Genomic DNA, 23236 nt, shown 5'->3' with positions numbered 1-23236 from the left:
GCTGCAGCGTCTCCAACAGGCAGCCTCTCCCCCAGAAACCAGACTCTGCATGTGATCGAGACCCTCACAGGGATCCCTTTGTCTGTTGCATTTCGAGAAGCGATGCTTTACGTGGAGGGATTTCCATGAGAAAAGCAAGTAAGAAAAGCAAATGTAAAAAAATGATATAACTTGATTTTTATGTTGTAAATCCGATTCTCCGCCACGCACACCGATGCCCGCACAGACGTGGAAGAACACGGAGCAGACGAGCAGACACTCGTGGGGGGACGCAGGGGGGAGGGTGCAGGAGAGCACGTGGGAGGTCGTTAGCACTCGCTTCCTGGGCGGCGCGAGGTGTGGGTCGGAGGTCGTATGTATTGTGGAAGGAGGTCCTGGTACACAGAATACGTATGCATCCTTCTGCAAAGAATTCTTTTGCATAAGCAAAAAAATGGAATCGTGGACACCAAAAATATGGTAGTGGTGATTTTTACTTTGTTTCATACATTTTTAGTTATTCCCTTTATTTTTAATACATACGTATATCATATCTATGATATACACATGTAAGTATTATGCGTATGTAATACATATATAAATACGTATGCATATTATATATAAACATATATAATGAGTAAAAAGTCATTTTCATTGCAAAAATTGTGACTTACAAATAAGGAAGGGATCGTTTGTTCAGAGGCAGATTTTGGTCACCCAGTAAAGTCACAGAGCTTCGGCCGGCCCACTTGGTGACTTTACGTGGTTGACAATGCTCCTTGGAACCGGGACTTGCAGACAAACTCGGAATTGTCCCGCCCTGGCTGGCAGCAGCCCCTCTGCCCCTCTTCCTAGAGAAGGTCCCCATTTCCCCGGTTCTGTTTCTGCTGTGCTGGTCCAGAGTTCCGCCCTGTCTTGTCCGGGCGTGGGAACTGCAGCCTCGCCTATATGAAGACTAATTGTATAACAGGCGTGTTGGGTGGGGACAGAGAAGTGGCTGCCGTCCCGTGAGCTCCACGAGAGCAGGAGCTATGTCTTCCGTGGATCTTTTATTCCCAAGGCCTTTCACAGAAGCAGGCACAGAATGATTCCTCAGTAGATATCTATTGGGTAAGACTAACTCGGGTTTCCAATGGGAGCTAGTGTGTAATTAGCATTTTATTACTTTAAGGAAAGTTTCCTCCTTCTTTCTTTAGTTAGGTCACAGCATTACCTGACTGAGAAACCTATATTAATTTAGTGTCATTCCTACATTGAGAAAGCATCATCTCAAAAAGTGTCTAGTGTGGTGCAACATTACTGAGATGGTATTAAAAGCACAGTAACTGCCTCTTGGATAAATGTAATGTTTTCAAAATACTTTTCAGTACAGAAGGAAAATAAGATTGGAACTGAGAAATCAGTCATTTGAGGGAGAAACACATTTTAATCGAAAAGCAAAAATGAATTAAGAGAGTAAATATTTTTTACCAATATCATTCATTTCCCTAGTAACTAAATAATGTTAAACTATATATTTGAGATTTTTTCACATTGTCTTCATATTGTTTTCATATTGTCTTTCATATATATTTGAGATTTTTTTTCATATTGGGATAAAAACTCCTACTTTATGTTGCAGTAAAGTAAAGCTTTGTAACTTTACTGGATGGAACAAATCTGCCTCTGAACAAGACTGAAGACAATACCCAGGATGAATCACAGCTCGTGTCGTGATTTCTAACAGTTGAGAGGCACATTAACCAGGGTCATCAATTTGAATGAAATGACATTTGCTCTTGTCTGGAGCACAGATACCAAAGGGGCAGGGGCAATGGGATCTTATCATAAAAAGAGACTTAAGAGAGAATCAATCTATGATGATAGCTCCGAGGGGAGAGGAGGAAAAACAGACTGATCTTTGTATAAAAACATGAAAAAGTGTTTTAACATCTGAGGCACCAGTAGACTTCCGATCACGCCCACAGAGGGACCTGATTTTCACACGGGGCGGAGCGGGGAGGCCACTGTCTGGCTGGAGACTGCGGAAACTCGGAGTGTCTGTGTTCACAGCAGGTGAATGGATGCTTTCCTTCTTCTAGCTTGTCTTAGTTTTCTGAAAAAGTTCCTACCCGATGCCATCACTGCGTGGATGGTCATGGAAAGGAGAGGGCAGAGCGTGAATCGCCGATGGTGACGTCCCCTAAAAGCACATGCTGCCTGATGTATCTTATTATCCCTGAAGGTGTTGAAAATACCACGATGCTGTGGCCCTCTGATCAGCGGGGCCACCCCAGCTGGCCTGCGGTGCTCAGAGCCCCACCCAGCTGAGGGCTGAATGAGAATCAGCGAAAGAACCATGTATCGCCTTGTTTTGTTCTGTTCTCCCCACACTATAGACATCAGTAACTTCTCATGAGCTGACTTTTGTCTGGAAAAGAGACTACATCAAGGGCATCCTGCATTTGATTGTTCGGGACCCGGCTTAAGTCAATTATGTGGAGAGAATACTATTGAGTGAAATCGAAGAGCTTAATGTTCTAAGGCATGACTCAGAGAATGATGATAAATACTGGGAATTATTCATTATCTGTCCTGAGAGCTCGAATAGCGCATGCCATTATTTTAACCTCCTTGCGAGCTGCATAATGGGAACCGAAGTCTGAGCTCGAAGAGCCGGCTGTGATCCTGAGAGGCGAGGCGCGGTTTCTGGCCTCGGAATAAGACTTCCTGCTTTTTTTTCTCTCTTTTCTTAAGGAGACAGTCACTGGGTATTAAGATAGATGCTGGAGAGCCAGTTTTAAGAAAACAAGGTTGGAAGAAGTAAAGTCACATAAATAGAATACAACAGTGGGTGTTTATGCGAGAAGGACACATGTTGGGAGGACCCTGATCCCCGCCCCCCTGCCCCGCCGCCTTCTCCCACTTCCCGTGGTGGACTGCAATGAGAGTGTGCCCAGCGGACGCCCGGGACACCTACCTTTTCGAGCAGCTGGCGGAGCTGCCGGCTCTTGGCGTCCCGGGAACACAGGTTCTGCTCCGGAGCGACCACCGTGCAGATGCACCGCCCGTCGGGGTCCTGCGCGGAGCTGTACACTTGCCATCCTTCCTTGGGGCTGATCTGAGTCTGCGGGAGCAACGGCAGCACACAGAACACAGACCCCGTTACAGGATGAAGGGAAGGCGGCTTTGGAGCATTTGAAGCAAAGCATCTTTTTGATCACTCCAGTTTGGCTTCCTTTCATTGAATCTGTTGGGATGCCACTGGTTTGACCGAAGCGTACAGGTTTCGGGTGCACGGTTCCACAACACAGCGTCTGTACGCTGCTTGGTGTGTTCCCCACCCCGAGTCACGTCAAGCCCATCACCACGCATCCCCCCACCTTTGTGCTTCTGTTCTTTAACATTCAAAAGAAAGCGAGTGAACAGTTAGCAGGGACAGCCTGGCTTCCTGACCAGCGGTCAGGAGCGGCAGCAATTCTGTCTGTCTTTGGGGTCCATGTTGGTAGGCACCCATCGACCCCGCTCCGCTCCCTAATGCCTTCGCTGCAGTTGGACACAGTAACGCGACTCCAGAAGCGTCCGAGAACCGCTTAGACACACGTGACCAGGCTTTCTACGGAAGATCTCTTAGCGTGTCTTTCTCAACCGTAAATGGTAATAGTCATCTATTTTTCTGATTAGTATTTGTGTGTGACACTCTGAAGCAGAGCTTTAGCCCAAGGAGCTTCCCGTAGATTGAAAGGCCAATTATTAATAGGGCTGGAAAGGTGTCCTGCGGCAACAGAGGGTCAAAGTCAGGAGGCCCGCACTGCGAAGGGTGCAGAGTCCCAGAGCCGCTGACTTCCACGGTCTGCACAGTCACCCCCCGACCGCCCTGGGACCCCGGCATCAAGCAGCATTCTGTCTCCACCGGCCTGCCTCCTGTCCGTTGTTAGTGTTGCCTCCTGTGTCTTCCCACTGGAAACTTCTCTCCAACCAGGTCGGCCTGGCTGTGTCCTGAAAGCACGCCGCCCTGCTTTGCATGTGACTCCCTGTCCCTCTCCCTCTCCCGCTTTATAAAACTCCAGCCGACCCGGCCCTGGGGTTCCCACCGCTTCGGAAGGAGTGTCTGTATTTCATGAGGCGTTTCCTGTGTGTTGTCTAGTATTGCTAGTTGCCTTTCATATGTCTTATTTCAACAATTTTTTTATATCCAGCTCCCAGATATATGGGAAGATAGAGTGGGTATTTCCTGTCTACACTCTCACATGCATTCTGTCCAGAGCAAAGATAAGTCGCCTCATTTTTTTGTCTAGCAATTTCCCAGGGGCAGGGATGGGGAACTGCACTCTTCCTGTACAAAGAGCTGTTGTTAGGGGCACCCTGGGGCACCCCCTGGCCACCTGTCCTGCCCCGAGTGTCCTGGCGACGCGCCCGTCCACTGAGTGTCCCTCTGGGGGTTGCCTGGGCCGAGGAGTGCGGCCCGGTCAAGGCCAGGCCCTATTCCAAGGGGCGCCCCCCCGTTCATTGCCCCTTGCCGGGGTGAGGGTGGGGAGAAGCAGGGATCGTCGTTGTTCCCATTCCCAGGAGAGAGCGTGATGGCCCTGCGGGGGTGGGGGGGGCTGGGGGGGGCACACAGCGTGCAGGAGGCAGCACTGAGCGTGAAGCCGGCCTGTGCTGCAGAGCAGTGCTTCCCAACAGAGACGTCGGGAGAGCCACGCGTCGTGTACGGTTTTCTGGGAGCCGCGTTTAAACAGGGAGAGTGAAACAGGTAAATTGATTATAACAACGTATGCTATTTAACTCAATATGTCCCAAATATTTTCATTTCAACATGCTATTCTTGTAAAAATTATTCACGTGATACTTTGCATTCCGCGTGTCCCTTTTTTGTACTAAGCGTGTGACACTGAGCGTGCATTTTCACTTGGGGCGCAGCTTGGTCTGGACTGGCCACATCTTCACTTCTTCACGTGGCTAAGGCAGGCACGTGGCCTCCTTACCGGCCCGCGCGGTGCTGCGGCTGAGCAGCGTCATGCTGAGCGTCCAGGCCAGTCACACGGAGACAGAAAAACCACCTCACAGAGGTTACCTGCACACACCACCCAGTTTGCACTGGACTTGTTTTTCCCGTGGGGACGGATGACTCTGCGGGCCACCTGCTCGCAAGCACCGGCTGGCTTCTGCACCTGGGGCCCCGATGGCCTCCAGCTGCCCCGGGAGGCTGCCCGGGACCAGCAGACAGAGAGATGTTTCTTTTATGACCGGGAGAAGAGGCCGACGGACTTAGCCTAGAAAAGACGGTGTGCAGTGAGTCAGGCCGGAGGGGAGAGGCCATGGAGGGGTGAGAGACCGGAGCGGGAGGTGGACAGCGGCCGGCAGAGCAACCTTGCCAAGTGGCCAGAAACACTGGGCTGTCTGGTTTGCCTGCAGACCGGCTGGACGCAGATCTGTAAAAGGACAAACCAGGCTGACGTCTCTGTCCACAGACCTGCCCCAGGCCGGGGCCTGCTGTCTCTGGGGTTCGCCGCAGGACCTCACCTACCAGCAACCCACACGCAGAACAGAAAAGTTCCCTTTCCCTTCCAGGGCTTTAGCCACAGTCACTAGGGGCAGAGGTGGGCATTCCCACAGTAGCCGTGGACACGCACGGAGGAAGCTGTAAACTACACACTCAGGTAACGCATAAAGGTGTCACAGCCTCGCCATCGGTCTGGAGTGAGGAGCGACTGGTGCCCGGCCTGTCGTTGTAGGCCCCTCCCAGCAACTGGGTTTTCAGAGAGGGCGCAGGAGTCTTCTGCGCCGCTGTTTCTGGGGCGCTGGGTTCATCGTCGTTTCTTTTCATCCCCCGAACCCCTTCCTCCTCGGGTTTATACCTGAATATCCGGTTGGGATAGAAGGATGTGTTCAGAATGATACATTATTATAGTCAGATTGAATCTGAAAGATTGTTTTTTTTTTTATTAAAGAAAAAATGCAAACACATTATCTACAGAACGGGGATGGAAACAGCTTAGCAGGGTAGTTTCGATGATATCATTAAAAGTTGAACTTTAGTAACAGAGTGGGATTAATATCTACACACAGGTTCTGTAGGTGCAGTGAGGCTTCTCCTAACATTGGGCACAAATCTCAAAAATGTCCGAAAATACTGCTGTCTGTGTCTATGAGGTTTGCGTGTGTGTGTACGCACATGTGTGCATGTGTGCGTGTGCGTGTGTGATTACAAGAGGGAGAGGGGCGTGGGGAAGGGAGAAGAGGGTGAAAAGGGTAAATGGTGCCGGAGGGAGACTTGATTGGGCTGGGGAACACCCAGTACAATATACAGGTGATGTACTTTAGAATCATATACTTGAAAACTATATATTTTTATTAACCAATGTCACTCCAGTAAAGTCAATTAAAAATACTTATTCCATGGGGTCAGTGTTTCTATTCAACAGAATTAAAATTTTTCCATTTTAAGAAAATGTCAGAAAATGAAGGCTTGTCACGAGAATAAACTTAGCTTTTGGACAAAGGAGCCGGGGCCGCCGCATTATAATATTAACATACCTTGAGCGGCAGTGCAAACGGCAGTTATCAAACCGGGGGCATTAGTATCGATGCCCACCTGCCCAGCGCGGGCTGACTAGTGAGGAGCTTATCGCGGCAGGGCAGGCGGCCGGTGCCGTCTGGGAGGGGGGAGGAGGGAAGGGACAATCGGGTTTGATGTTCGTTTAGCACCCGTCCCCCCCAACCCCGCCCCAAGTGTCGGCTTCACAAAAGTAAAGACTTCAGTCTTGTGCGTGCTTTCAGTTGTCTTCCTGGGAGAATCGCAGACACGAGTCACGACCTTCTCTGCTACCGAGTTAGTGTGAATGATCTCCACTATAACCAGGCAAAGCTCTCTGGCAAGAAAAATGTCACTCAAGACAGAAAAAAGCTAATGTAGGAGCTGAGTGCCTGACGGCCCCGTGGGCTTTGATGTGAACCTCTGTTTCAGAGCTAGCGGTGAACCAAGGAGTTTTATGAGTGTCTCTAGCGTTGTCCCGTAGGGCACCCATACAGGCATTAAAATGAGGATCAAAATAAAACCAGCTTCGACCTGCTGTGGAAGGAAAGAGTTAGCTGGTTTGGGGTACGGATCAGGCAAGACTTGCTTTCATTTTAACTTGTAAGCACAAGTATTTGGGTGTCAGCAACACTCGTGGGGTAACAGCAAACATTCACGGAGCTCTAGGTGTGGCTTGGCAGTTCACCGTCATTGCCTTTGAGTATTGCAGTGGCCCTCTGGACGAGGAGTTGCATTCTGGCTGTTTGATGGACGAGGAAACTGAGACAGACACAGTGAGGGACTTGCTCGGAGGTCACGGGGTTCATCCGCAGAGCTGGGGCTGGTGCTGGCACAGCCTGAGTTCGGACGGGCACGGGGCACCGCCCCGGTTACCTGGACTTCTCCTCTCTGCATCAGGAGGAAACCCCACTGGCGCTCCCCAGCAGTCCTGACGCCCTGCACCTCGGACCTGGGCGGGGGGTGTAGTTCATTAGCATCGGAAACACCGCTAACCATGCTGATCACTGGTGTGGTCCCTGTGAATCTTTTGTGTTAATTAGAACTAAGTGAACTATTTAACAGGTCTTGATACTACAGAACTCATGAAGTATTTAAGAGCACTCTAAATAGGAGAAGGAAATGACAATTTAACGATTGGATTTCAAGTCTGCATTCTTGGCTTATAATTTAATTGCATAAACTATGCTTTATAAATATAAAGCTACTGTGCTAGAGTAATTCCAGTATCTCAGGGGCTTTGCACTGGAAAAGGATCCTGAAGCAAAAAGGTCAAAGCAAAAATTAGTAGAACGGCTTGTACTTCAGTAGGTTTTTCTGTTTAGAAAATTTCCTGTTTTGTAATAGCCGCATTTCTTTTGAACCAACTACTCTTAGAAATAGATTAGAAATAGACAATATCTTACTTTTCTTATCAGGAAACTGAAGTTCAAAAACATGAGCCATTTTCCCCCCCAAGCCATCCATTCGATCAACGCCTCACATGGGACTTAGACCGGTTTTCTCCAGCGTCCAGCCCATTCATTCCATTCATCCTCTGCAGATCAATGCTTGCCTATGGTCTGTGTCCACTTGCCGGTCGTCCAGAAACGCTGCGCTCCAGAGCAGATGCCTGCAGGTGGTGGAGGGCATTTTCCAAACAGTGAGGAGACAGGGGCTGCTGGACACTCGGGGCGCAGTGATGTCTGGTGACACGAGTGGATGTTTCTGCGGAGGGTGTCACAGTCCTGAATCAGGACCCAGGTGGAGAGTGGGGCAGAGGGATAGAGCTCTGATCCTTTTAGGAGAACAAAGTTAGTGGGTGGCACATCGCCAGGTCTTTTGTTTTGTGTTGAGGGTCTGGGCATTTCCTAAAAGGGCAGGCAGGCAAAAAGGAATAAGGGCTTTGGTACTGGGAGTGGTGTGCCAGGCAGGGGAAGGGAAGCAGGAAAAACCCCATTTACTGAAGCCTATTCAACATAGAGTGGAGGCATCCGTGTGATGGAAACCCCTTCTAAAGGCTCGGTCCGGGGCGAGGTTCCGCCTCCGAGTGAAATGTGGTTTCGCAGGCTAATGGCCCTCAGCATGGAGAGGGGAGAGAGGCGAGGACGGCAGTCAGAGACACGTGCACAGACGTGGACAGACTGCGCCAGAAGAAGCTACTTTCTGGAGGCTGTGTGAATGAAGATGTCTCGGCCTAGCTTCTGGCTTCCTGTTTCTCAGGAGGCCGGTTGGTACAAATGTGTGTTCTTCACTCAAGACAACCCTAAGTCTCTAAGGCAAAAAAAACAACTGCGAGAAAACCCCTCAAAGACATCAAGTTGAGGTTGGTTGGTTACCTCTGCTTGTGGTCTGGAAATTGCAATGACGGAGACCTGGCTCCTGGGTCTTTCCGCTCCATGACACTTGTCCTGCGTCTGCACTTGAACTCTGCGTGCCAGGACTGTCGCTGCTTCATAGCCAGCCCCTCTCCTCAGTGGAGAAACTGGGCCGGATCTGAGCTTCTCTCCGCCACTCCGCCCTTTGGGTCCTGCTTCTGCTTCCAGTACTGAAACAGGAGTAAATCCACCTTCTCCCTCGTGTCTCGGTGTCTCTTTAAAAGGCCCTGATCCCATTGTCCGTGGATCTCAAGATCTACCATTCTGTTCCCTCGCCCAGCTCTCCATCCTGAAGTTGCCCCTTCCCAAAGCGGGGAAGAAGAACAGGCCCCACCAAACAGAGAAGCTGGGCACCTTCCCTGGGAGCTGCTGCCGAGAGGCTGGGAGAGCGTTGAGAGTTGGCATCCGGCGACCGTACTTGTTCCGCAGCCCCGAAAACAGACTCACCCACTGAAGGGGCAGCTCAGAAGAGAAGGCAGCGAGATATTTGCGGATGGAACAAGCAGGTTGCTCTGCCCACGAGTCCCTGCGGGGCGTCGTCCCACCTCACCTCCGCGGGTGGGCTTCCTGAGGACACCGGGGGTCTGCTGACAGGCCCCCCCACTGTTCAGTTGCTCTTCTCCACATTCTGCCTGGGGTGCAGTCCACAGCGTGGGGGGTTTCTAAGAAGCTCAGCGTCCAGGGCAAGTTACACAGCACCAGCGAGAAGCGTCCGGGGAGCCTGACCTTTTGCGGCGCCAGCCAGCCGCTCCGGAGGCGGGTGGGTGCAGGGAAGGGTCAGAGGGGGGAAAAGTAAGGAAGGAAACCGGGCCCGAGACGAGGATGAAGGGATGTTTCGGGGTTCTAAGGAAAACAAGAGGGAGCTTAGCTCTTCATAAGGAGCTGGATTTAACTACTGACTAATAAAAATATCCCGGGAATTTAAAAACTGTTTTCAACATTTGAAACAATCCAGTTTTATACCACCGTTTCAGAGACACCTGCCTTACAAAGATTGAATTCCCCTTTAATTATTAACACACTGTTTGCGGGTAGTTTTTAATCTCGCGCTCTACTACCAGTCAACGTAAAACATATAAATATGTTTCCCGCATACAATGTGTTAATATTTTGTCTTTCTTATCCTTAACATTTTTTTCAGGTCCTTTAAAACTATGCTTCTAAAGAAAGGCTGTGTTCCTGTTAGTGTAAATCTGCGCTTTTTGCCACGTATTCATGTCATAAACTCGCATGAATCCAATTTTAAGACCTACTGTGTGTGTGTGCGCTCAATTGCGGGCTCATCCATCTGTCTGATCAGAACGAGAACAGGGAGTAAGAAAGCCGAAGGGTTGGGCCTCATGGCGCCCCCTACTGGGAAGGAACTGTGCGCCCTTCAGTAGAAGCGGATGGGAGTCCAGGGTCATGGAACCCCCCTGAGCAGGGCAGAGAGAAGCCAGCAGCAGCGGCCAGGAGCGCCCTTGGGTGACTTGCTTCCACCCTCGGCCCTGTCCTTAACCAGCTGGAGAAACCTGTCCAGTCACCTACACATTTTGGGTCTGCCTTCCCGCTTGTAGGATGAGGCAGTTGGGTTCAGTCCCATGTGCACCTCAGCTCCTGGGAGTGCTGAGGTTTGAGTGTGGGCATCTCGCCTGGGGCAGGGGTTGCTTATGTCCGGGGCAGAGGGCAGAGGCCTGAGGCCCAGTGAATGCCTCCTCCCATCGCTTACTGTTTGTGTGACCAGTGACCTGTTTTACAGATTGGATTTCCACTTCAAGTTTCATGCCACAAATATTATTTATTCAGCATGCTTATGTAAGATTTAATTTTAAAAAATAGGGGGGCACTCCTGCCAAAAACAGTGTGAGAATTACTGGCTTGGATGGTTCCTAAGAGCCATTCCAGTGTTAACATTTTATGATGTTCATCTATGCAATACAGAGTCATTCATTTTCCACCACGGGAATTCTAGAGTATGAGCGATCGTCGTGAATAATTAAGGCAGGGAAGCACCGTCATAGACACTGTCCACCGGTGAGGAATGTCACTTCTCCACAGCGTGCAAAAGGGAAAAAACAGCTGCTGGTTTCTCCTGGTTTCTCCACCCATTCCAGAAAATACCACGGTGCGAACTTTCCTGAACTCTCCGGGGTTTTTTTTTTTCACCCAAAGGAGTATGTGGTTGTGTTAGCACATTTCATAAACCAGAGCAGTGCTGCGTATTCTCCAACTAACAGATCACCAACCAGAAAGCAAAGCAAAGAAGCCTACTTAAAAATGACAAGATAGCTCGAGGTCCTAAAGGAATCACGTGTCACTTTGGAAACTTGGTTCTTCTCCATCACCAACAACAGGAAGCAGAACCAACCAGCCTCTACCTGCGCGCAGAATATCTACCTCTGAAGCCAGGTGCCAAGTTTGACAAAGAACTCAGCCCTGGGTTTCTTAGCTGAGATTCATTTCTCGAAAGAGTTCACTCAACAGCTCAGTTGTTACAAACCGTCAGGCATTTGAACATAGAGGAAATTTGAACACTGAGAAAATCTTAGTAAATATGAAGCATTGTGAGTGTCTTGGTTTTGTCATCGTTTATTGATGACACGTTCTGCTTTTCCCCACGGGAGGGATGGAAAATCTCTTTTCCATCTGTCCACCCTCATGCAAGCCATGTAGAGGAGTTTTTTGAAGTGACTCAGGGGCGGCCAAAACCTGCAGGGTGGGGGGGCGGGGGTGCCCGTGCACCTCCCAGGTCCTCTGCTAACGCCCTCAGTGCTGCGTGAACCTGGGAAATTATGTAATTAATTTGACCCGAGTCTATTCAGCCAATTACACATCGATGGATAGATTAATTTTTATCAGGAACTGCACGCGAGTCTGGAAAATAGAGCATTCCTTTCCTTTTAATATGTGGCTTTATCTGATTCACTGGGGAAATCCTGTGGTCAAAATCAGAGAAGCTACAAAGGTGAAGACCGCAAGTACTAATTGTTTCTGTGCATTGTATCTGATGGGAGGAAAAGTGTCTTTCTAGGATAGTCCTTCTATTTGAATTTATAAACCTCTACCGGAAAAACCAACAGTTTTTATTTGAAAGGTTTTAGAATATTGCTCACTACGCCCTGTTCAAACTACCAGATGAGGTTTTGTTGTAATTTGGCAAGGGTTAAAAAACTACTAATTTTCGAGGAAGGAAGACTACAAGAGTTACACTTGTAATAGGAAAAGTCGGTATGAAAAATTAAACAGTGCAGAGAGATGATTTTTATCAAGCGCGTTTGCTATTCTTGGTGTTTTGTAGCTTCTTAGGGACTTTCTGGCAGGCTTTACACCGCTGAAGTTTTGTTCATTCATGTTTAAAAGAGGTTGCTCTCTCTGACTGAATAATTGCAAAGAGCCACAGGAATTCCATTCCAAGGAAGAACCTGCCACAGCACAACTAGATTAGATAGAAGAGCCCGGATAGGAACAGTTACAGGGATATTACAGACATTAAAAGAAGAATGAAAATAATTAGGAAGAAAACAGATTTCTTGAAGAATCCTTCCAAACCTCAGGTTAATATAGTTAAATGAAAGCTTTTGATGATTAAGAATTTAATGAGTACTTCCTTTCACAGGTAATATCTTCAGAAGTCTACTTATTTTTTTTTTTGATGTAATGTTTAAGGGTTCATAAAAAATGCCTCAAGTTACCACATAGAGAAGCAAAAATCTGAGCCTTCGCAGTTTACAAAACCAAGCCTCCTGGTGTAATGCCCCTCCTTCCCGAGACGGCCAACCCACCGGAGTGACTTACTGAGGTGCCTGGCGTCGCCAGCCTCGTGCCGTTCAGTCCCACCCAGGAAGGGAGCATCTGGGACATCCAGTTAGAGATCATGGCCAAGGAGCTCAGCACAGCACCGAGCTTCAGCAGCGGAGGGCTCATGGCGGTGGAGCTAATGAGTTTTCTTGGAGGCTGGTGGAGCTCCCGGGGCAGGGCCGGCGGCAGGGGGCGGGACTGCAGTGGCCACCCACCTCTACACATGAAAGCAGATCCGTCCCCAGCTGTTCTCCCTGGGAGGGGCCCCTGGACCTCTGCCCCCGCCCGCCAGCCCGCATGGGAGGTGCCCTGCTCGGCCCTGGCCTCCCTTCCCAGATGCTCATCCCAGGGCCGTTCCGGGAAGGGCTCGGGTGGTAAGCTTCAGAGCAGAGGTGGGCGGGAGGGGGGACCTTGGGCTGCCCCTACCCGGCTGGAGGCCGTGAGCACCCGCAGAGCCCACTTCCTGCAGGGCCCGCGGGAGTGCAATCCGCTCTTTGCCCTTCGTTAAAGATGCGCCTTTGGGTGGAGGCCTCTGCTTCCTCACACATTTCAGACGGCGGACTTCCCACCTACACGTGTCTCCAGGCACAGGCCGATCACGGAAACAGGAGTCGGCACAGAATTCCCGAGAGGAGAGGAAGAGACTTTTTTAAAAATAGGAACCTAAAATTAGCTCCCTGGACTCTAAGGCGCATCCCACAGATGCACAGCTGCTGCCTGGGGGGAAGCAGGCACCTGGCAGGTGGACGGGCCGGGAAGACAGCCGCAGAGAGGAGCTCCCCTCGCAGAAACTGCCTGTGTTTCCAGGAGATGCTCAGGCACCTGGCAAACGCGCTCAGCTCGGCTTGTTCCTGGCGAGGATACCCGACACCAGGGGTCTGTCTCGGGAGAGAGCCTGTGCCTTCAGGAAAGAGGGCGCATTGGAGTCCCGGAGCCTGAGGGTCTGGTTCTCTTGTAGTGAGTCATGTGACTGGCCAGGGACATCCAAGTTCCTGGGCTTCTAGTTTTTTTTTCCCCCTTTTCTACAATACATGGGGGTCAGACTCCCTGCTCTCCGAGGTTTCCTTCAGCTGTAAAATTGAATGAACGACCTGTTTATTAGATATATTTTGCTGGCAAGTGTATACATTGCACTGGAGCTTACGGGTAACTTCATTATATTCTTTGAAAATACCGCAGATTGCCCACATCCAAATCTCAGATCCTGAATGGAATAAATCAGAGGCCATTGTCTTGTATCACATATATGGTTTAAAATAAAAATATAGAGATGAGATATAAAGGGCAATATGGCTGAGTGGAAATGGAATGAAAAGGAAACTGTTATAAAAAGGAAAAAAATATTGTTTTGATTCCTTCGGAGAATTCTGACATTGTTTGCCATTGGAATTTTCAGCCAAAGATATATATTTTTCTTAAACAGTTTAGGCAGGAGAAATGAAGAAATGGCTGTCATAAAATTGAAAGAGATACACGTTTATAGAAATGTGTGCCCCATCTAGTCTCAAAAACGGCCTTAAACCAGGGTCAATGCTTAGAGAGTCCTCAAATCTTCCTTGCATCTATTACGTGGGACCCAGGCTGTTGTTTTCCCTTTAAATCATATCCAGAGGATGTCAGTTGACTTTTATTTTTTAACCAAGTGTCCAGAACATCAGATGTTACTTATTTTTGTCTTTCAATAATCACGTCATATGATAAACCAATGAGGATAAAAGCACAATAGTTTATATACTAAACTTGGCATGAAATAATAGTACTCATAGAAAGGACTGAATTTTATCTTAGTGTTACAGTTTGGCAATAACAGAAAGCAAAGTGGATTTACAAATCTGATGGTTTAGAAATACACCTGCAACTCTATATCTGACTTTCACAAGGGGGGGGAGTGTCTTTTCAAGAGCTTAATTTCCAAAATTGAAAACAAATACTCATGCAATTACTGGGTAATTTAAGATGCAACATGGCAGATAGTAATTATACTTATTAATGAAACTGTCAGTTGACAAAATAATCGTCTCTTTGGAAGAATATAGGATTGAATGGCAGAGGAAACCAGGCTCTTAATTGCAAATCCAAAAGAAAAGAAGAAATAAAAACCCAGCATAAATGGAATGCTTCTTGTCATTTCCCAGAGATGCAAATAACCACACTAAAGGCTGAAAGAGAACAATAGCGAATGTTTATGATTCGATGATGTTTATGAACAACATAAAAGCTATAATGTGCTGTTTTTAGAGCAGGTTTAAATGGCACACATTGAAATAGAAAAGCTTTCATTCTAATGATTATTAGTTGTGGGAAATAAACATAACTACCATTTGTAAAGACCTAAATAGTGTGTGGCGCTCTCCTATTCCAGCGAAGTGATTATCATTACAATTTCCACTTTAGAAGTTCTAGTCTGCAGATGGGAAGGTGATTTTTCTGTGTAGAAGTGACAGCCTGCCTTCAGGGCAGGAAACCGGGTGGGTAGAGAAGTTCTACAAGGAAAGGGCGAATGGCGGTGGAGCCCGTGTGAAGAGACCAGGCTGGAAATATTCACAGTGACCAGAGGCCGGGCTCTGGGCCCCCTAAAGGTGCCTGGATATTACCTTGTTCATACCTCAAGGAACTTAAGCAGAACAGTGAGATCATTAGTGTTATGTCTCAAATGATTGTGTTGGCATTTTTATGATGCAGGGTAGGCAAGTGGGGACTGCAGGGAGAGCACGACATCAGAGACAGGAGGTGACTTAGGGACATCGTCTCCTGGTGGAGGGGAGACACGACAGGGTCCTGGGGTGTGGGGCTGGGAGGAGAGTGCCAACGGGTGGATTCTGCAGAGATTTGGGGTCGCATTGACAGCGCCTAGTGGTTGAACAGATGGGAAAAGTCAGAGAGAGAAAGTGACCCCCGGAAATGTTCAGGTTTGAGGCTCAGGTGGTGAATGGTGTTCACCAGGGTAAGAAGTACACGTAGGAGAAGTACGACTTTAGGGAAAATGTGGGCTTTATGGTCACCCCGGATGTGAGTCGCCGACGGTAGATGGAGTCCCTGGGTGGTCACGTGCCCACAGATGGAGTCCAGGGAAGAGTCGCTCTCACTAGACCACACAACCACAGTGACCTAGCAAAAATCACGGGTCCCACCGAGATGACAAAAAATGTTTAATTTAGCAACAGCCTTAAAACTGCTTACCAATGATTTTATTGAGACTTTAATTCAAGATAATCTCTAGATTTAGTTACCCAAACATCATTACCTATACACTTTTGTTTAAAAACAACAAAAACAATGTATGTCACTAGTAAATGATGAAAATATTAGTAACTCTGGTGATTTCACAGAAAATGTGACCTGACCACATATTTCCTTTTCACAATCTCAATGTGGATCAATTAAAACCTACAAAGCGCGTTATTGCTAATGGAATGCTGAATGATACTGATTAATGTATTTATTAATTAGATGTGTTATGGTAGCCTGGCTTCCTGTTATTCAGAGAACATTTAGTGATAAATCTATGTAATAAATAATTGGTAAGCAAATAAATAATGACCAAAAAGATTTATAGGTAACTTATGTAATGTCGGCATGTCCCGTCCTTGGAATTTTATTTTTTCCCCTTAATCCGGAGCACAACGGTTTACCGTTGCTTTCGACACTCAACACACTTTCCACTTTGAGGCCCCTTTGTTGGTAAGTGTGTAGGGGTTTCTGCTGAGCTCAGCTCAGATCGGAAAAAGTCAAATGCATGGAAAGACCCTGGTGGTCACATAAAATATGGTCGCGAACCCAAAAGTTGGACCCTGAGCAAAATGAGAAAAGAGGCTGAGATTATTTGTGAAACGATAGAAAGATTGAAGGAGAAATAGCCTGCATGGACTTCATTGTACTTTAAAACATCTGAACTTCGAGGAAGGGTCTGAGGAAGAGCGGAAAGAGGCTCAGGAGCCGGGTTTGCAGGAGAACTCGCTGGCGGAGGCGGCGCAGCGGGAGAGGCCGGCTCCCAGGGAGACCGGTGACAGATGAACCGTGCAGCTGGTGCAGAGCACGGGTAAACCCGAGTGACCCCTGGAGAAGGGCCAATGGGCCCTCGCTAGCAGGTTAAGCAGGGACAGAAGGAAGCACGGTGTGAAAGGAGGAAGCAGGGAGACCATGCTGGGGTTGCAGTCACTTCGGGGGTGCGGTCGCCCGGGATGGAGGCGTGGTCTGTGAATGGTCAGGGAAATAAACAGCTCCATTCCTGAGTCTTCTTTCCCTGGTCTGTAACACGAGAGACGTTCGCAGCGGTACGGAAGGGTGCTCAGAAGGACCGAGCGAGAGGCTCTATCTGTGGCGGGTCAGCTGCCCTGTGAGTGGCAGCCCTGCTCTTGGTGAGAAACGGCAGGGCTGGGGCAGGGCCCGAAGGTGCAGACCAGCTCAGCCCGAGAAGGTGCGGACGTCCGTGGGTTCGCCAGGGGAAGCGGAGCTGGGCTCGGGCTATAGGCCGGCTGTCTGCTCAGTCCCGGTGGGCCAAGAGAACAATACGATGGTGCTGAGTGACTCAGGTCACTCCGGGTTCCCGGAGTGAATAGTCCAACTCAAGGTGAAGAAGAAGAGCCACCAGCCTTGCTTCTCCTTCACTGAAAGGTCAAGGCAAGGGCAAGAGAACGCCCTACAGTCCCGCTGCCATGTGGACCCCCCCAGCTCCCCTGTGCCCGCGCGGTCCCCTCTCCCTCCTCCGGCCACCGATCAGTCCTTGGTGTCTAGGCGGGGCTGGCCCCTCCCCTGTGCACTGTCCCTTTCAGGCTTCCTGCAGGAGAGTCACCTGCAAGCTCATTAAGACCCAGGTTCCCAGGTGCCCCCACGAGTCTGACGCTAGCTCCAGCGTCCGGCCAAAGAGCTTGCGTTTCTGAGAGGCTCCTCCCCGGTGCTCTGCTGCCGTTTGTGGGCCGCCCTTCCGGTAGCCTGCCCTCGGTCAAGTCCGCCTCCCTTCCCCAAGGACGGCTCTCTTAACTCTGTCCTTTCTTTCTGACAACAAGCCTTTCTTTTTTAAGTGGATTATTCCCAGCCGTATACAAACACTCCCTGTATCTCTTACCTTAAATACAGAAAAAGAAACGATATTTTCTTCATACCACTTTCTCTCTATTTGTTCCTTCATTTCTCACTGGTTTTTTTTTTTTTTTTTAGAGCATGCCTTCTTGAAGGAATTGTCTATACTCGTCATGTTTGGTTTTTCTCTTCCTAATCAGGTTTTTCTCAACACTTCTCTACTCCACTGATAAATACTGCTTTCATCCAGGCCAGCAGTGACCCACATTGCTAAATTTAGCAGTTAATTCTCCGTCCTTGGCTCTCTTGGCCTATGAATTGTATTCACCAGAATTTGACTTTCTCCTCCTTGAAGTGATTTCTTCCCTGGGCTTCGAGGATACCACAGCCACCTAGTTTTCCTCCGACTTGACTTTCTGACTCATCTTTCTCAGCCTCTTTTGTTGATTTTTTTCCCTCATCTATATGCTAATGACTCCCAAATTCATTTCTTCCCCTCAGACCTGCTCTATCAATTCAGGCCTCTTATCCAATTATTTACTTGACATCCCCACTTGGGTGTTTAATAGACATCTTAAATTGAACATGTTCAAAAATGAGCTCCTGGTATGCCTTCCCCGTCTCCAGCAAACAAAACCAGACCTCAAAGAAAGAGGCAAAAAAGCATCCGTATGCCGTCATTCCTGTGGTCCCGTCGTCTTTCCCATCTCAACCCTGCGCTATAGCAGGTCCGTCCGAAACGTTAGGTTTCAACCTTAATTTTTTCTTTTTTTTAAACTTTACATCTCTTATCCATTCCATCAGCAGGTCTCCTGATCTCTACTTTCAAAACACATCTGGCATTTAAGCATTTGCTCCCAGCCCCGCCAGCGCCGTGCTGCTCCAGGTCACGGTCATGTCTCATCCGGGGTGTCATGGAAGCTCCCAGTTCCTGGCCTGGTACCACGTCAGTCTATTCTTTACCCCCCAACCAGAGGGGCCCTGTTTACATTTAAGTCACATGATGTTATTTCTATGCTTACAATTCTGTAACAGAGCCCCATCTCACTCATGGTACGAGTCAAAATACGGAGCATGAACTGGAAAGTTCTACCCAGCCTCTCGTATGTCACTGGTCCCATTTCTGACTCCTGCTCCCTGGAGTCCCTCTGTGTCCTCTGTGTCCGCAGGGGCGTGAGATACTGGTCCGGCTCAGGGTCCCTCCCTGGGTCTGCTCTCCTCTGGTGGAGTTCCAGCCCCCAAGTTCTTCTCACCTCCTTCCTGTTTGAGTTCCAAGCCCGCCTTCTCGGAAGGCCCGTGCTGATCCTGCCATCTCAAACGTCTGCTCTTTCCGTCTGGCTGCTCCGTACTGGCCCCGCTGCGCTGCATTTTTCCCCTGAGAACCCGTTGCCAGGGAGAACTCTCCGCGTGCTCCTGATTCACCCTCCGCCGGAAACCGAGTCCCACGAAGGCGGGGACTGTGCCCGGCTGGTTCACGGGGTATTCTCAGTACTTACGGGAGCGCCCAGCACACAGTAGGTTCTCCATAAACATTTGTGAAATGAATGACTAAGTGAAAATGTGACTGTTTTGTTCATGTCCTGCCCTCAGTTTAAAAATGAGACCGTTCTCAGTGTGAAATTACAACATACCCCCCTTACTTATTGATTGATGGATTTTTTTTTTTGCAAAACAAGCCAGTGCAATATATCGCATCTCGCACGTGTGTTTTTGCGTTTGTCCGGTGAACGTTCACGTGACTAGGGAACGGTGTAACACAGTGAAACGTTATGCCTGTGGTTACAAGTGCTGTCTCCTCCCACATTTCAGAGTTAGAACGCAAGCACTCTGGGTCTACGCCTAGAAGTACTGCCTGCAGGTCCTGCTCTGTGTTTGCTGGATAAGCCCCGAGTCTCTCAAACCTCAGCTCCACACGGAGGCAATCTGCTCTTCCTCTCGCCTGTGGCTGATGAGGTTTGTCTCTGGTAACCGGGGAAGGTGGAAGAGACCGGAGGCCGTAGGAAGCAGAGTTTACATGAAACCAATTAGGGGAGACAGAGATCTGGGTGTCCAATCGCCGGCTCCCCTTCCGCTGGCCCTTGGCCATTCAGGAGCGACCCCGTGCAGCCCCTAGAATCCAGTGCGTTGCCATCCCTGCCTGGGGGTTGCAGGGTTATCTCAAAAGTTTCCACTAATGAAGGAATGAATTTAGCAGGGATTTCTGTCTTCTCATCTCCTCCTTCATCTGAGGAGCCCTGGGGGATCCTCCCTCTGCAGCTGCTGCTGCTGCTGCCGCTGCTGCTTCAAAGGAGGAACACGGGGCATGTGGGGGAGGAATACATTCAGGGCACGAGCGCGTTCTCGTTTTCCCCTGGCACTCCCAATGGAAGAAGTGGGAACATGTAAATTCAGGATTAGGCCAGGGGGAAGGAGGGGGCCGAGAGCTGGGCCTGAGGGAGGATAAGGCAGAAGGCTTTGATTTTGTATCAGCTTCATCACTCTGGGTTCTCCCGCTGGGAGATGATATGAAACCGAGTTCCCTGTAGAGTCCCTTCCGTCCTGCGGTGTCGCACGGAGGGACTCAGTTTTGTCCCTGCGCACACCGCAACACCCGCCCACTCTGCTCTGACGCATGGCTGGTGCGCGACCTCCTGGAGCCTTGGGTTCTGCGTGGACATTGGGGTTAATCGGAGAACCCACTTCCTCGGGCATTTGGGGGGATGGGATAAACTTCTAGGCACACAGCACTTACCACGGGACTGGCCGGTAAGGAGATCTCAATCTATGGGAGTCAGTTTTTCAGTGCCAAAGAGGTCCTGTATCTTTTCCTCATCTTTGTGGCACACAGGGTGGAGACGGAAATTGTGATAAAGAAGTGAAGATCATCACACTTTGGGGCGACTTACTAATATAAAGGCTTTTCTCCAAGTCTTGAAAGTGCAACATATTCTTGAGTCTAATGTGGTTGGTGGGCAGGGATGCACTGCTAAGAGCATCCTAGGAAAGGAGGGACTAACATGCCCATCCCACAGCGCCGTGGGCAGCTGCCTGTCGCTGCCCGTCTCCCCAGCACTGGTCTGAGCACTCTGCTTGTGTGAACTCAGTTAATCCTCATGCAGAGCCGGGGCGCCGGTGTGGTTGCTGCGGCCCCTTCACGGGCGAGGAACCGAGGCGCTGCGAGGGCAAGTGAGCTAGCTGAGGTCACATCGCTAAGAAACGGCGAGGCCGGTATTCGAACCCCCACAGTCACATTCTCAGAATGTCCTCATGTGTGTGCATGCCCAGGCACACACAAACGATCATAATATTATGGCAAACACTGATTTCAGACGCTGTCTTTTAAAAATAATTGGAATCGTGTAGGGGAAGGTGAAGAGTGAGTCACTGGCATCTTCTCAGCCAACAAATGCTTCGGGCTGAGCCCAGAACTGAAAGGCAACGTGTTTCACGTTGCTGAGTCCGTCTTTGGTTGTGACAGAGCAAAGCTGTCGCGCCGGAGACACCGAGTCTCAGGGAAGGGGCTGAGCCCCTGCGTCATTGTCATCGGAGTCCGTGTTCCGATTTTGCTAATTCACCCACCTCGTCAGGGCAGACCGAAGCGTTCCATTACTGCCAAAAGCTTTTCCGAAAGAGACTGTTTAGGAAGAGACATGCAAAGCGGTGGGAACATTGCCCGGGGAGCTGAAAGAAGACGTTTCAGTGGCAGCGTGAAGGAATGCAATTGGGTCTTCAAACCAGCAATTTTCTGAAACCTTGCCGCTAGTTGTTTCATCAGCCTCATCTCCCTCCTGCAATTGGAAATGTATGTTTAGCAGGAATCCCGGATCCGGGGGTAGTAAATAACCCCCGCACCGAAGGGCGACAGCAGATGACACTTGCAGCCTGCTCTGCAAACAGGCACCTCCGTGGCGGAAGGCCTGCAGAACGAGTTCATGCGGCAGCGGCAGCAGCAGCAGCAGCAGCAGCGACCGTGCCATTGGTCCGCACTGCCCTGCACCCGTCAGTGTCTCAGGATTTAAAGCTCTGGGCAGGCAACGCAGTGAAACACGAGTGTCACAAGATCTGGATTCAAAGTGAACCAGGCATGCTCTGTCGTTGAAAGCGTCTTGAGAACTGCAGAGTGTTCTGAAAGGGAGGCAGGAAAACAGGGAAGAACCGGGGCGTGAAAACCACGGCCACACGGAGGAAGCTGTGCCAGGGTATCGCCTCCTTTCCTTGGCCTTTTCGTTTCTCTGCAGTCAAGGACTGTTAACCCAGCGAGGGGGGTTTTAGGAGGAGCTGAGGAACAATATCTGAGCGAGGTCCAAGGGCACACAGAATTATGGCCTTGACAGTGAGTGGGTAAGGAAAGGAAAACTGTTTGACAAAGGTTGTCTCTCGTGATTGACATTAAAATGGATGATTGTTTGGCTTAATATTTTTTGTTCTCTCCACATTTTTTTTCAGCCTACGTTTGCACTCTGCGGTGTTGTTAGAAAAACATAAGCAGAAGTTTGTTATTACCCTCTTGTCGACCTTTAAAGATGTTGATCTATTAAACATTTATGAAGTTCATTCTTTGGGCCAGAAGCTGTCGTATATGGAAGAAAGCAAAATACATGCGATACGGCTTCACCTCTGGAGTCATTTCTCTGTGTGGGCGTGGGAGAGAACATAAGCAACTATGCACATCTGAGCCAGGAGTTGCACCCTCAGAGGTACAGCGGAGGGTAGTTGAAGGAGGGATTAGTGCCGTTCGTTGAAAGGGTTGGCAGGAACTGCATTAGGAAAGGTGCTGGAGCTCATTGTAAAAGTTCAGCCTTTCACAGTCTGACCGTTACCTGGCTCGGGGCCGTGGACGGCGTCCTTTACTCTGGGCCCTGAAATGAGACGGAGCCCAGGTTGTGAGGGGTTGGGTCCTGTGCGTCAGGTTGGGGAGCCCTTCCTTGGTCAACGTGCGCCTTTTGTCCCAGCGTTTTACGCTCTGGCCTCTTTGGACTAATCAGATAAAACCGCGATGTCGACCTGAGCCGTACTCTAGGGCTGCGGAGCGTAAAAAGGCTGCGAGAGGATGTGACCGCGATTAAGAAAAGAGGATTTGCCTTGAGGAGGAGGGGAGCCACGTAGGACTATCAGAGCTCCTGCCAGGACCGTGCGTTGACCGAGAAAATGATATTCAAAACCACGTGTACACTCCGACAAGGAAAAGTTTGAATTCTAATTTCTATCCGTAACCTGGGACACAGGTGCATGGCCAAAAATGAATTCCAGCAGAGAGGCTGCTGGCCAGGTTTCTGCATGGAGGCGTGCAAACGTTTGGACAGAGGAGCACTGTGATGCTGCCCGTGTTGTTACAGGTGGAGTGTCTCTGCAGCGCATCCGCTCTCCCTCCCCCCGACCCCCTCCCACCTGCTTTTCTCCCCTTTCCTTCCTCCCTCCTCTCTCCCTGCCTTTCTTCTTCTCTTCTGCCCTTTCTCCCATCCTTCTTTCCTTTTCCCTCTCTCTTTCTCCCTCTCTTTCTCCCCCTCTCCGTCTCTTCCACTTCGAGCAACCTTGAACGAGTCTTTCTGGGAGTCCTGCTCTCACGTCAGAGGGGAGGGTGGTGTGCGAGGGTCCCCCAGGCCTTCGGTGT

General features: G+C 49.5%; 1 protein-coding gene across 2 annotated transcripts in view; it reads right to left on the bottom strand.

Annotated features, from left to right (window-relative positions):
* The window catches only part of OLFM3 (olfactomedin 3), a 152838-nt gene that overhangs the window by 25451 nt on the left and 104151 nt on the right, over positions 1–23236 (bottom strand). Inside the window, exons 1-2 of one of the 2 annotated variants that reach the window (XM_045817359.1) lie at positions 12625–12753; positions 2939–3085 (exon numbers count right to left, since the gene is read on the bottom strand). In XM_045817359.1, coding sequence (XP_045673315.1) covers positions 2939–3085; positions 12625–12753 — 276 coding nt within the window. Of the gene's footprint in view, positions 1–2938; positions 3086–12624; positions 12754–23236 lie in introns of those variants that run through there. The other variant, XM_045817360.1, reaches the window with a different exon arrangement.

The sequence above is a fragment of the Phyllostomus hastatus genome, unplaced genomic scaffold (genome assembly GCF_019186645.2).
Source record: "Phyllostomus hastatus isolate PE091 unplaced genomic scaffold, TTU_PhHast_1.1 phas_scaffold_216, whole genome shotgun sequence".
Classification (NCBI taxonomy): domain Eukaryota; kingdom Metazoa; phylum Chordata; class Mammalia; order Chiroptera; family Phyllostomidae; genus Phyllostomus; species Phyllostomus hastatus.
Note: the sequence above shows the minus strand (reverse complement) of the source record. Positions and strands in the feature narration are given on the sequence as shown.